This window comes from Ascaphus truei, chromosome 1, assembly GCF_040206685.1.
Source record: "Ascaphus truei isolate aAscTru1 chromosome 1, aAscTru1.hap1, whole genome shotgun sequence".
Lineage (NCBI taxonomy): Eukaryota > Metazoa > Chordata > Amphibia > Anura > Ascaphidae > Ascaphus > Ascaphus truei.
This window is the reverse complement of record NC_134483.1, coordinates 52,519,375-52,532,966: the sequence shown is the minus strand read 5'-3', so window position 1 is coordinate 52,532,966 and position 13,592 is coordinate 52,519,375. Positions and strand designations below refer to the sequence as shown.

Below are 13,592 nucleotides of genomic sequence, written 5' to 3'. Positions count from 1 at the left end.
TGCGGGGGTTCCCGTCGACCTCAGTGACAGGGCGCCGCCATCTTTGTGTTCGCACGTGCGCGGAGGCTTGCGGATGCGCAGAAGTGATGCGGTGGCCATGTTAGGGTTGGCGCGCAGAGTCGTGCGTGTACAGGGCGTCGTGCATGCGCAGATGCCTAAGCAGCGGCCATTACATGTAGAGCCTGAGCAGTGGAGTGTCAGGGAAGTAGCGGCGGCCATTACATGGTTACACAGGCGCGGCAGACATAGCGCACGCGGCCCCAATGTTAAAGAGGGCTATAACGGACTACAACTCCCAGCAGCCTCTGGGGACGGCCCTTTCACCCACATCACGTGCAGCCACACAGCAAATAGAGTTTGCAGCTTCTCCTGTTGGAGAAGGATACAATGTTGCACAGAGATCACGCTAGTCAGTTGGTGCTGGAATAAGGTAGGGGAAGGGTGTGTAGGTGCAGGGAGCAATTGGCCCCTTGCACTCGGCCAGAAACCCCCCCTTAGGCCCCAGCTAGACCCCACTCCCCTTCAGTTTGTGACTGCTTTAGCGAAGGCCCCTTAGGTAGAGACCTTGCCTTGTTAGCAGTCAGCTTAGTTAGGGACACAGCTGCATTGCTGTGTGCTCTGTCAAGAAGGGTCAGTGTTGCTGTGAATCATTCTCTGCAGAGCAGAGACAGAGACTGTCTGAGCGTTGAGCTTGCTCAGAAGGAGTCCCCCATCGTTGAGGCTTCGGCGCTGGACACAGACGGGTCCATTTCCACAGTTCTGCGGTACCCGGTTGCAGGAGAGCCGGGCAGGTATTATTCAAGTCACCAAGTGCACCACCTATACATTTCATCTTAGTGGGCAGCGCTGTCCCACATGTGAGTGGGGTTGTGGGACTCTTGGGACTTTGGGTACAAGGACTTTGGGAATACTGTGTGGGGTTAAGGTCCTGCGAGGTGTTTGGATAGTTGTGCTTAGTAGTGTAACAGGGTGACACTGAAGTTATGTTCTGTTGATGTCATATTGTTGATGCATGTGTATTGTGTTATCTGCCCATATAGTAAACCTGTGTTATATATACCTTGGTGTATGTGGGTCCTGTGTAGGGGACATTCTACACTCCTAGAATCCTGCACAGGTGGAGGCGCTATAATTATAAGATCGTTCCAGAGGATTCACCCCAGGCTCTCACTAGCGGAGGCTCAGACCTCCTGTGGGCCTGACAGGTATATTACACCACACCTGGTAACATATAGGTTCCCCCTCACATACACTCTATATGCGATTGGGTGGGGGAATACCCGTTACACTAGGAATGTGGGCGTAAACTACAGGCACAGTCGTAAATCTGCCAAGAGCAAAACTCACTCACACCCCATTCTTACACACTAAATCAGGGGTGGGGAACCTTTTTTCTGCCAAGGGCCATTTTGATATTTATAAAATCATTCGAGGGCCATGCAAAATTATCAACTTAAAAATTAGCCTGCTATATTTGGTCAAACATTTAATTAACTCACCACTAATGTGATGGCTGGAACTGCTTTTTGGGTGACTGACTGACTCTTGGGTGGTGCGTGACTATGACTGACTGCACACGTACACACACGTACACCGGGCAGGGGGTAGGGAAATCAGACTCTCAGACCCACTCTCAGACTCTCAGACCCACTCTCAGACTCTCAGACCCGCTCTCAGACTCTCAGACCCGCTCTCAGACTCTCAGACCCGCTCTCAGACCCGCTTTCAGACTCTCAGACCCACTCTCAGACTCTCAGACCCGCTCTCAGACCCACTTTCAGACTCTCAGACCCACACTCAGACTCTCAGACCCACACTCAGACTCTCAGACCCACACCCAGACTCTCAGACCCACACCCAGACTTTCAGACCCACACCCAGACTCTCAGACCCACTCTCAGACTCTCAGACCCACTCCCAGATCCACTCTCAGACCCACTCTCAGACCCACTCTCAGACTCTCAGACCCACTCTCAGAACCTCAGACCCACTTTCAGACTCTCAGACCCACTCTCAGACACTCAGACCCACTTTCAGACTCTCAGACCCGCTCTCAGACTCTCAGACCCACACTCAGACTCTCAGACCCACACCCAGACTCTCAGACCCACACCCAGACTCTCAGACCCACACCCAGACTCTCAGACCCAGACTCTCAGACCCACACCCACACTCTCAGACCCACACCCAGACTCTCAGACCCACACCCAGACTCTCAGACCCACACTCACTCTCAGACCCACTCTCAGACCCCCATCTGTAGTAAGGCCACTTAACTTTTCAAATGTTATCTCAAGTTTTTTCATTGATATAAAACAAGTCTCTCAAACAAGTCCTCACCTCTTGTAGTGCCATGCATGGCTTCCAGTGACAGCAGTTCCTCTCGCGTGTCAAACTCTGCAGTTATCCCACGAACGAAAACGCGATTATTTTGCTTTGAACGCTGTTCTCCTGTGTGAAGCTTTTTAGTCAGATCTGGAAGAAAGCAGTATATGTTATTTTGGTGTAGGTATAGGGCAGTTAAGATAAGCCAAAGTGTGGGTGGAAGAGAGAGGGTGACAGAGTGGGTGTGGGGGGTGGGTGGTGACTGACACTCGGGTGACTGACTGACACTCGGGTGACTGACTGACACTCGGGTGACTGACTGACACTCGGGTGACTGACTGACTTTGGGTTGTGGGTGACTATGACTGACTGTGGGTTGGTCTCTGTATTCACACTCACATTCTCAGACACACCAGACACACACACCTGAGTGGGGGGAGGTTCGGGGAAATCACACACACACAATCACACACACAAAATCACCCACACACACACTCACCCACACACACAATCACCCACACACCCTCACCCACCCACACACACAATCAACCACAAAATCACCCACACACACCCTCACCCACCCACACACACAATCACCCACCCACACACACTAAATCACCCACACACACAATTACCCACATACTCACCCACAAAATCACCCACACACACAATCACACACTCACCCACACACAATCACCCACCCACACACACAATCACACACTCACCCACCAAATATCACCCACACACACACTCACCCACACACAAAATCACACACTCACCCACCCAATATCACCCACACACATACTCACCCACACACACACACACTCACCCACCCACAATCGCACACACCCAATCGCACACACCCAATCGCACACACTAAACAAGAATGACAATCAGCTGCAAGAAGTGACAACTTGAGATTCATGAGATCACACAGTCATTTTATGGGGGGTCTGCAAAAGTTAATCATACAACTTTTATTGAAGTCAAGGAGACCAATGATGCTGGGATTAGGCTGCGTCCACGCTAGCGCTGAGCGGGCGGCGCTTGGCGAGGTGACTTGCATATATATATATATATATATATATATATATATATATATATATTTATATATATTGTGACAGGGTCATTGACTCCGTGTATGTGAATAGGAGATGGCAGTATGCATGCTATCCAGTAAACGAGGGGTTAACTCAGCTTGTCAAGCAGACCACAGGTGATTTGAATTAAGCTCATTCACCTGCTTTAAAAACAGGAAGAGGAAATGCCTCTGGGGCGGCAGTCTCTCTCTGAGGCATAGAGGGAAGACAGAGGAGTGTTGAGACAGACACATGCTGCTCAAAGCGATCCTGTCCCAAGAGGGAAGAATAAAGCTCCCAGGTAAGGAGCCAACTGCGTTTGCTGTACATTATTGGGCTGGAATAGGTTAGCTAGCCAGCCAGATAGTTAGCCTGCACTTTTGTTTAGCTAGTACCCCGACCGGGGTTAGGATTTTGTTTCGTTTCAATTTTTAAAGGGACAGTGTACCCATTGTTTAGTTACCGTTTTTGGACAAATAAACCCACCAGCATTATTTCACCGGAAAAGACGTGTTGTCTCCTCACTTACCACGGCCATCCTGCCACACGTGGTGTCAGAAGTGGGATGTCGAACACCCTGTAAAAGGGGCGGAGATACAGATTGCGACTGGTGGAATCTGTCCACGCGGTAGCTGCCACTATGGAGGACGTTGTGAAGGCCTTACTACACAGCACCGCTGTCCAGCAAGAAGCTGACAAACAGGGACAGGAAAGCACGGCTGCACAACGCGAGACGAATCGGATACTTGCAGCCCAGCTTGACATTATTGCAGACACACAGAAGCAGCTGATTGAGCAGCTGGCCCAGATTAAAATGGGCTTGTCAAGTACGGCCCCGGCGAGGCCCGTCCAGGCGAACGAGTACCTGCAGAAAATGACGCCGCACGATGATGTCGAGGGATACCTCAGGTCCTTTGAGCGAATCGCTTCCCGGGAAAGGTGGGCCCGCACCAAATGGGCTGGGATTATCGCACCCTTTTTACTGGGGGAAGCCCAAAAAGCGTATTGTGACCTTGATGAAGAAGCCGCAGCAGACTATGACTGTCTGAAAAGCGAAATCCTTGCAAGGATTGGTGTGACTCCCGCAGTTTGTGCGCAGAGGTTCCATAAGTGGAAATACCAGGAACAGAAGCCGCCCAGATCCCAGTTATGGGATTTGATTCACCTAGCGTCCAAGTGGCTAAAACCAGAGGAACATAGCCCGACACGGATCCTTGAGATGGTGGTGTTGGACCGCTTCATTCGAGCGTTACCCCAGGACCTTCAACAGTGGGTGGGGCAGGGAGATCCCCTCTCTTATGATGCCATGGTAGGCGCAGTGGAGCAGTTTCTGGCTACCCGTGAACTGTCACGCCCCACTCGCACAAACTACAACCCACGTCCCAACACGAACAGTAGAGGCCAGCGCTGGCGCCAGGACCCACGACCGTTCGCACGATTTGAGCGGGTGGAAGAAAACCCGGATAGGGACAGAAACTCTAAATTTCAGAAAGGGTTTCAAGAACGAACTGGGCCAATTGTTTGTTTTGAGTGTGGGGAGACGGGGCATATTAAGGCTCACTGCCCACAGTTGTCTGAGCCAATGGAGTGTGCATATGGTTCTGTGAAGTCTGAATTTTGTGGAGTGGTGGGTATGACCCGCGAGGGAAAACGTACCCACAACTTCCTCACCACGGTGATGTTAAATGGAAAACCAGTCTCCGCACTGGTAGACTCAGGGAGCAATATTAACTTGGTATCCGGGAAGTTGGTTAAGCCTCTCCGGTTACACCAGGGTGAGAAGTTGCGGGTATTATGTGTACATGGGTGTACGCTTCCGTACACCACAACTCTGATAAAAGTAAAAGTCGAGGGGCAAGTCATCGAAACTATGGCAGCAATTGTACCAAAGTTACCCCATTCCCTAGTGTTGGGCTGTAATTTCCCTGGTTTTGACACCCTGATCAGAGGACAGCTCACCTTAAACAATCCTACTCCAGATGAGCTTTTTCCATTTACAGACCCCGAATTAGTCGCCGAGGTGTCTAAAACCCCTATGTCAAAACGAGAACGTAGGAACGGAAAAAAAAGAGGTACACCCCCACCCCAGTTAGCACTGGTCACTACTCCTAACGGAGGGAGACCAGAGGGAGAAGAGTTGTCCGAGACAGGGCCTGTTGATGCTCAGGTGTCTGAGTTACCCGTGGAGGTAACCGACCAAACTCCAGATGAGGAAGGTTTTGGAAGTCTAGAACTTTCCCTAACTAACTTTGGTAGAGAACAGGCTAATGATCCCCAGTTGAAAAATGGGTTTAGCCAGGCGGTAGAAGTAATGGGGTCCCGGTAGAAGGAACCACAAAGGAATCCTACCCATATTTCTATATTAAGAATGATTTGTTATACCATGTGAGCCAAGAGGAGGGCCAAGAAATAGAAAAATTGTTAGTACCCAGTTCATTAGTGAAGTAGGTCCTAGAGCTAGCACACTCTCATTTGTTGGGGGGTCATCTGGGCGTAGAGAAGACACAGCAAAGAATCCTAAAAAGGTTTTACTGGCCAGGGATATATAATGCAGTAAAGAGATTCTGTGCCTCTTGTCCCGAGTGTCAGTTGACAGCCCCCCGACCAAGTTTGAGGGCCCCATTGATCCATAGGCCTATTATTGAGGTCCCATTTGAGAGGATTGCCATGGATATAGTGGGTCCCTTGGAGAAATCTGCCAAGGGTCATCAGTACATTCTGGTGATCCTAGACTATGCCACTCGATATCCAGAGGCACTACCTTTACGTAACACTTCCTCCAAAGCTATAGCTAAGGAATTGTTACAGGTATTCTCCCGACTCGGGATACCGAAAGAAATTTTGACAGATCAGGGTACCCCGTTTACATCTAAGCTTATGCGAGACTTATGTGTAGAGCTAAAAATACAGTCCCTAAGAACCTCTGTGTACCATCCGCAAACGGATGGACTGGTAGAACGATTTAATAAGACGTTGAAGATGATGTTGAGAAAGGTGGTCGCTAGTGATGGGAAGAACTGGGACACCTTGTTGCCTTATCTCTTGTTTGCTATCCGAGAGGTGCCACAGGCCTCTACGGGGTTTTCCCCATTTGAACTCCTGTATGGGAGATGCCCAAGAGGGATTCTGGATAGCCTCAAAGAAGAGTGGGAGCAACAAGCTGTGTCAGGGAAAAATGTTGTCCAATTTGTGGAAGATTTGAAAGACCGTATTGCGCATATTACCCCCATAGTCAGACAGCATCTAGAAGAGGCACAGAGGGCCCAACGGAACCTTTACAACAGACAGGCTACGGTTCGCAACTTCTGACCAGGGGGCCGAGTAATGGTCCTTGTTCCCACGGCCGAAAGCAAGCTGTTATCACATTGGCAGGGGCCATATGAGGTTCTAGAACAGGTCGGCCCAGTGAATTATAAAATTCGACAGCCAGACCGGAGGAAGGTAGAGCAAATCTATCACATAAATTTATTAAAATCCTGGAAGGATAGAGAGGTACTGTATGTCTGTCGGTAGTAGCTAACAAATCCAGGAAAGGGGAGGAACCACTTGTTCAAATATCGGCAGAACTTACGCCTGAACAACACAGAGAAGCTGTAGATTTGGTAAAAAGGAACAGAGATGTATTTCCAGCGTACCAGGGAAAACTAGGATGATTTCTCATGATATCGTCACCAAGCCAGGGGTAGTCATTAAGATAAGACCTTATAGAATCCCAGAAGCTAGAAGAGGGGCTATTCAGTCAGAGGTAAAGAAAATGCTAGATCTAGGCATAATTGAGGAGTCCCATAGTCAATGGTCCAGCCCTATTGTCTTGGTACCTAAGCCAGATGGGACAATACGGTTCTGTAACGACTTTAGAAAAGTAAATGAAGTCTCGAAGTTTGATGCCTATCCTATGCCACGGGTAGACGAGTTAATTGAGAAGTTGGCGAGGGCTCGTTTTCTAACCACTTTAGATCTTACAAAGGGTTATTGGCAAATTCCCTTAACAAGGTCAGCAAAAGAAAAAACGGCCTTCTCCACACCTGATGGTCTATTTCAGTATACTGTTTTACCCTTTGGGTCTTCATGGGGCGCCTGCAACCTTCCAATGGTTGATGAATAAATTGTTACACCCACACTCGAACTACGCCTCAGCGTACTTAGACGATGTGGTAATTCATAGTCCAGATTGGGACTCATATCTAGAAAAGGTTGAGGCAGTGTTAAGAACCTTTCGGGAGGCGGGTCTTACAGCCAATCCAGCTAAATGTTCAGTCGGCCTAGCAGAGGCAAAATATCTTGGCTATGTTGTGGGAAGGGGGACAGTAAATCCCCAGCTCAATAAAGTTGAAGCCATTGAGAGTTGGCCCCGTCCCCTTAAAAAGAAACAGGTTAGGACGTTTCTAGGCATTGTAGGTTACTACAGGCGATTTATACCCCATTTTGCAACCTGGGCTGCACAGCTTTCAGATCTAGTAAAGGCAAAGGCACCTGATGTTGTAAAATGGAACAGTAATGCGGAGACCGCATTTGTAGACCTATGCACAACGCTCTGTAGTCACCCAGTCTTGGTAGCCTCGGATTTTACTAAGGAGTTTTTTCTACAAACGGACGCCTCCGAAGTAGGTCTCGGAGCAGTACTGTCCCAGTTTGTAGGAGAAGAGGAACACCCGGTCCTCTATTTAAGTCGCAAATTGTGTCCCCGCGAACAAAGATATGCCACAGTGGAAAAAGAGTGTTTGTCCGTAAAGTGGGCAACAGACACATTGAAATATTACCTTCTAGGCAGGTCTTTTACACTCGTAACAGATCACGCACCACTACACTGGCGACACACTTTATTCGAGCTCGGCTAGTCCCACGAATTCGGGTATACCCGGGTGTATTGAGGTTTGTGACTGTTTTCTGCCCGAGTGCATTGGGTTATTTTCCAGGCAGGGATTGAAGCATTTTATTCCCGCTGGCTGCAATACTGCACAGTATATATATATATACTGCATTACAATTCATGAATTTATGCCATCTGGTAGACACGCGAAGCATTGCAGCCTATTAAATCCTAATCATTATCATTTAACAGATCAGCCGCCCGTCAGCCAGGCATGAACCCAGGCTGGGAAGGCAAACGCAACGGGGCTTGTCAGAGGTGAGGAGCGGCGCATTCCAGGTATCTGCCAGGTACAAACTGGGTATTTGCTCGAATAAAGTGTGTCGGTGCAGTACAGTGGATGCACAGAAATAAAGAAAAGAACTCGAGAGTTACTCGTTGGTTCCTGTCGTTGCAACCTTTTAACTTTACGATCCAACATCGGCCAGGCATACTGCACGGTAATGCTGATGCACTCTCTAGGGTGCACAGTCTCGGTGCACGGGCCGCTCCACTCGGTAACGTTACGCTGGGAAGGGGGATATGTGACAGGGTCATTGACTCCGTGTATGTGAATAGGAGATGGCAGTATGCATGCTATCCAGTAAATGAGGGGTTAACTCAGCTTGTCATGCAGACCACAGGTGATTTGAATTAAGCTCCTTCACCTGCTTTAAAAACAGGAAGAGGAAATGCCTCTGGGGCGGCAGTCTCTCTCTGAGGCATAGAGGGAAGACAGAGGAGTGTTGAGACAGACACATGCTGCTCAAAGCGATCCTGTCCCAAGAGGGAAGAATAAAGCTCCCAGGTAAGGAGCCAACTGCGTTTGCTGTACATTATTGGGCTGGAATAGGTTAGCTAGCCAGCCAGATAGTTAGCCTGCACTTTTGTTTAGCTAGTACCCCGACCGGGGTTAGGATTTTGTTTCGTTTCAATTTTTAAAGGGACAGTGTACCCATTGTTTAGTTACCGTTTTTGGACAAATAAACCCACCAGCATTATTTCACCGGAAAAGACGTGTTGTCTCCTCACTTACCACGGCCATCCTGCCACAATATATATATGCAAGTCCCCGCTCACGCGCGCATATGCGGCGGGCACACACGCTCACCGGCGCTTAAGTAAACAATTTTTTAAAAAACTTTCTAGGTTCCCCTGCAGCGTCCCCCCCGCCTAAAATTTGTTTAAGCGCCGATGAGCGTGTGTGCCCGTGCCTACGCATCGCGGGAGTGGGGGCTCGCAAGTCACCTCGCCAAGCGCCGCACGCTCAGCGCTAGCGAGGACGCAGCCTGTGTGTGGAGGAGGACCGTGTAAGTGCGCGGGGTCCGTGGACGTGCGCATGGGGGGGAATCAGAGCAGGGTGGATCAGAGGAGGACCGTGTAAGTGCGCGGGGGGGATTCTGAGCAGGAGGGGATCGGAGGAGGACCGTGTAAGTCCGCAGGGGGGGGATTCTGAGCGGGGGGGGGTATTCTGAGCAGGGGGGGTATTCTGAGCAGGGGGGGTATTATGAGCAGGGGGGGTATTCTGAGCAAGGGGGGGTATTCTGAGCAAGGGGGGGTATTCTGAGCAGGGGGGGATCGGAGGAGGACCGTGTAAGTGCGCGGGGGGGGGGGATTCTGAGCAGGGGGGGATCGGAGCATGTGCCCTCCTCCACAACTGCTGCCCGGTGTGTGGAGGAGGACCGTGTAAGTGCGCGGGGGGTGGGGGGGGGGTCTGAGCAGGGGGGGATCGGAGCATGAGCCCTCCTCCACAACTGCTGCCCGGTGTGTGGAGGAGGACCGTGTAAGTGCGCGGGGGGGATTCTGAGCAGGGGGGGATCGGAGGAGGTCCGTGGACGTGCGCAGGGGGGGAGGGGGGTTATTGGAGCAGGAGGGGATCAGTGCAGGTGCCCACCTCCGCAACTGCTGCCCGGTGTGGAGATTCAAGTTTCTTCCTCTGCAGACTCGCTCTTCTGTGGACGTGCTCCGTAGGGGGGATGGTCTTGGAAAAAAAAAAAAAAAACTCTTGGCAATATGCCAACACGCGGCAGCCAATCAGGAAAGGGGAAGTTTTTTTTTTCCCCCCTCCTTTCTTGCGAGCGCGGGGGCCGGACCACCCCTGCACTAAATGGATACTAAAGACATAAAAAAAATCAGACAAAATAGAAACAGAATATTGCATTCAATCCTTCTCCAGAGACCCCCCCCCCCCATTTCAGTAATATCAACAGTATCTTCATTTCAGCAATATTACTTCATCAGATGTTTTTGAGATAAAACAGCAATAGGTTTGACCACATACACAGATAGTTCAGAGGCCCTCATATTCAGAGAATAAGTCCATTAAAATGTTTTGAAAAGCAGCCTACAGTATGTTGCAAAATGATTTACAAATACTGCACAACTTCATTCTGTTACCTCACAAGCCTGACATGTCCAGCATTCTCGCAGTGGTGTGAGTTGTTTTTCTGACTTGTGTCAAGTAGCACAAGATCCCACAACTTGGGGGGTTTTAAAACTGCGGGTTCAACTGGCTAATTTCTTTGTTCTGTTTAGAGTGTTATTTATGGTAAGAAATTGTTTTAACCCTTGCAATGCAAACACTTCCACTGTGAAATTGTGCGATAATAAAAAAACAACAAAAAAAAATTCCGTGAAAGGAGAATATGTGAACTTCAAAGTAGGTGTCTGCTAATAAAAAAATCCAATGTGTCTTTTGGAACATGAACTTGTTTCTGCAGAGTATTTCGAATTATGGATGACGATAACAGCAGGACCCTCGACTTCAAAGAATTTCTAAAAGGACTGAATGATTATGGCGTGATGATAGACAAGAAAGAAGCTCAGGAACTTTTCTCCGTGTTTGACAGAGACGCAAGTGGAACAATAGACTTTGATGAATTTCTTGTCACGTTACGGGTGAGTCCAATTTAGGGTCAATTTTTTTCAATCGTGATTTGCTTCTACTGCAAAGTATTGATAGAAGGAGAAGCCTTGTCATTTATAGATAGTAATGTTTTCATTTCCTTTTGTTTGCCAAGTTGTCACATACAAATGTGTGAACATTTTCTTTGCTGCTACTGTTGGCTCCATGTGGTATAACCCAATACATACCATAAGCCCTGTGCTGTGTACCGCGCACTATACTGTAATTGTGAAGTGCTTTGAGTCCCTTTGGGAGAAAAGCGCTATATGAAATACATTTGCTATTATTATAATAATTATTATTATTATTATCAGTGGTCGACAAATCACCAAAAAATCTACTCGCCGAACAAAAAAATCTACTCGCCACCTAGTACCACACGTGTGCTGCTTGGGCCAATATTTACTCGCCACAATGTTAAATCCACTCGCCCGGGGCGAGCAAATGTATAGGTTTGTCGAACACTGATTATTATAATAATTTGATTCTACCTTTATCAACAAAAGATGCATCTTTTACATCTATTTCATATATTGTGTTTTTACTTTAATGGAATATCTGAAAGAGGTAAGGGCCTGCAGCGTATACAATATTTTTGCACACGAACTCAACGGATCTAAGAAACTTAAGTTTGTCTACCCACAGGATGTTAGAAAAGTATTCAGAGGACTCTCCCACAATGATGACTATTCACTGCCCTTCTCTCAGTAATAGAAAATAAAGCTTCACCTTATTTACCGTGGTACTGTGAATAAGGCCTCTCCTATGGTTGTTACTGTAAGTTATAGGGCAATAATTCAGACATGGAGCTTTGGAGGCATGCACGGGAACTCCCATTTAGGTCAACGGAAGTTTCTGTGTGGTAGTACCCCAATCGGTACCATTGCAGTTTTATGAATAACCTCCCAAAGGCATGTAACACTCCTGGTGTTCCCAGCACTCCAAAAGAAAACAAGAAGACTGATGGTGTATCAATAAAGAGTGTATATTGCAACAATATGTAAAGGCAAACAGGGATATAAAAAATGACTTCAGGTACAGCCTGAAGGGGAGTGAGGGAGGGAAACGTGAAATCACAGAAAAATGGGAAAAGGGGAGGGAAACCCCTAACGAGGAAGGAGATGCGGGAAAAAAAGATGCGGGGGGCAATGTTTCGGGATGGTTCACCCCTTCTACTGGCCCGTGTTCCTGTAGCTTCCGTGAGTGGACTACGGTACTTCCCTGCACCCTCAAAACCCAATCCTCCTCCTGACAAAGATAAAAACAAATGGCGACACACAACGAGGGGGTCTAGTGAATACAGGCAATTTAACATGCAAATGAATAAGTCACTTTTAAACAATGCAGTCAGACCTGTGTGTCACACTATAATAAAAACACCTAACACAACCTGCGGAGAGGAGACAAAATCTACTACAAAATCTACTACAGCAAGCCTTGGGTTAAGGACAAGAATAAAACAATTGAACAGACTACATAGATTCACACGGCCATGCAACCTGCCGTGGACTGGGTCACATAATGTAGACACCCTGCTATTCTACAGTTGGTTTCTTTTGCTCAGCTACAGAGATGACTTTGGTCTCAGACAGGATGTCTGAAGCTGTATAGCTCCCATTGGTGACTCAGAGTCACTGAGTCAGAGTCCATACAGTCATTGAACGGTAGGGCTGCCTTCACCACATACTTTCTGAACCTCCCAAAGGTACATGCAGAATGTCAGTATTAATACACCGCACAACATTCAGGAGGACGAATTGTAATAGAAAATCAGCACTCGTGCTACAGATGTCTATGGTTGCTGGAAGCACTAATCCCTTTGCAGCATTGATGTGGAGCGTCTCCCCAACTAACTCCTAAAACAAGGTGACCCCTGAACCAGGGGACACCTTGTGAAACAACAAGAAGAAAATGCACACAATGCGCACCAAGGATTAGTAATATTGTACAAAATCACAACTGTGTAAAAATGAATTGCAAATATTTATTAAAACAAAAGGTAAATACAGTACCAGAATAAACATGTGAAGGAAGCATAAGCCGAGGGGATCCAACCCCACCTCAGTATGATGCTCAATATAGGGCTCAACACAAACAAACCCGCACAATATTATATGAAGAAATCTCCCTAATATGCACTGAAACTAAACAGACAACATAACGGATAAAAATACATTGTTGCCCTGATCTAGGGATATAATATATACCCAAGAGACAATACTATTGCAGAGCAAATGCCTATCGAACTGAAAGGGGGGGACGGGAACTTACACAGGACGCGCGAGCGGGCTCCTGCTGGTTCTCGTACAAGGGTCCGGAGCACGCCGACCTGACGAAGCACGTAGTGTGAAACGCGTAGAGGTTACGACAGGTCACTCTGCGCGTATGCTGTTAGGCTGCGGTCCCAGTAATTACTACAGGGCACGTCTCGGCG

The 13,592-nt window shown here is 48.2% G+C and overlaps 1 protein-coding gene across 4 annotated transcripts in view; it reads left to right on the top strand.

Annotated features, from left to right (window-relative positions):
* CAPSL (calcyphosine like) overlaps positions 1-13,592 on the top strand; it is a 77,253-nt gene that overhangs the window by 38,026 nt on the left and 25,635 nt on the right. For all 4 annotated transcript variants that reach the window (XR_012799372.1, XR_012799374.1, XM_075588152.1 and 1 more), the window contains exon 3: positions 10,974-11,151. Coding sequence is in view for 2 of the 4 variants with exons in the window: in XM_075588152.1 (XP_075444267.1) it covers positions 10,974-11,151 (178 nt within the window). In the remaining 2 variants the exon portion in view is untranslated. The remainder of the gene's footprint in view (positions 1-10,973; positions 11,152-13,592) is intronic.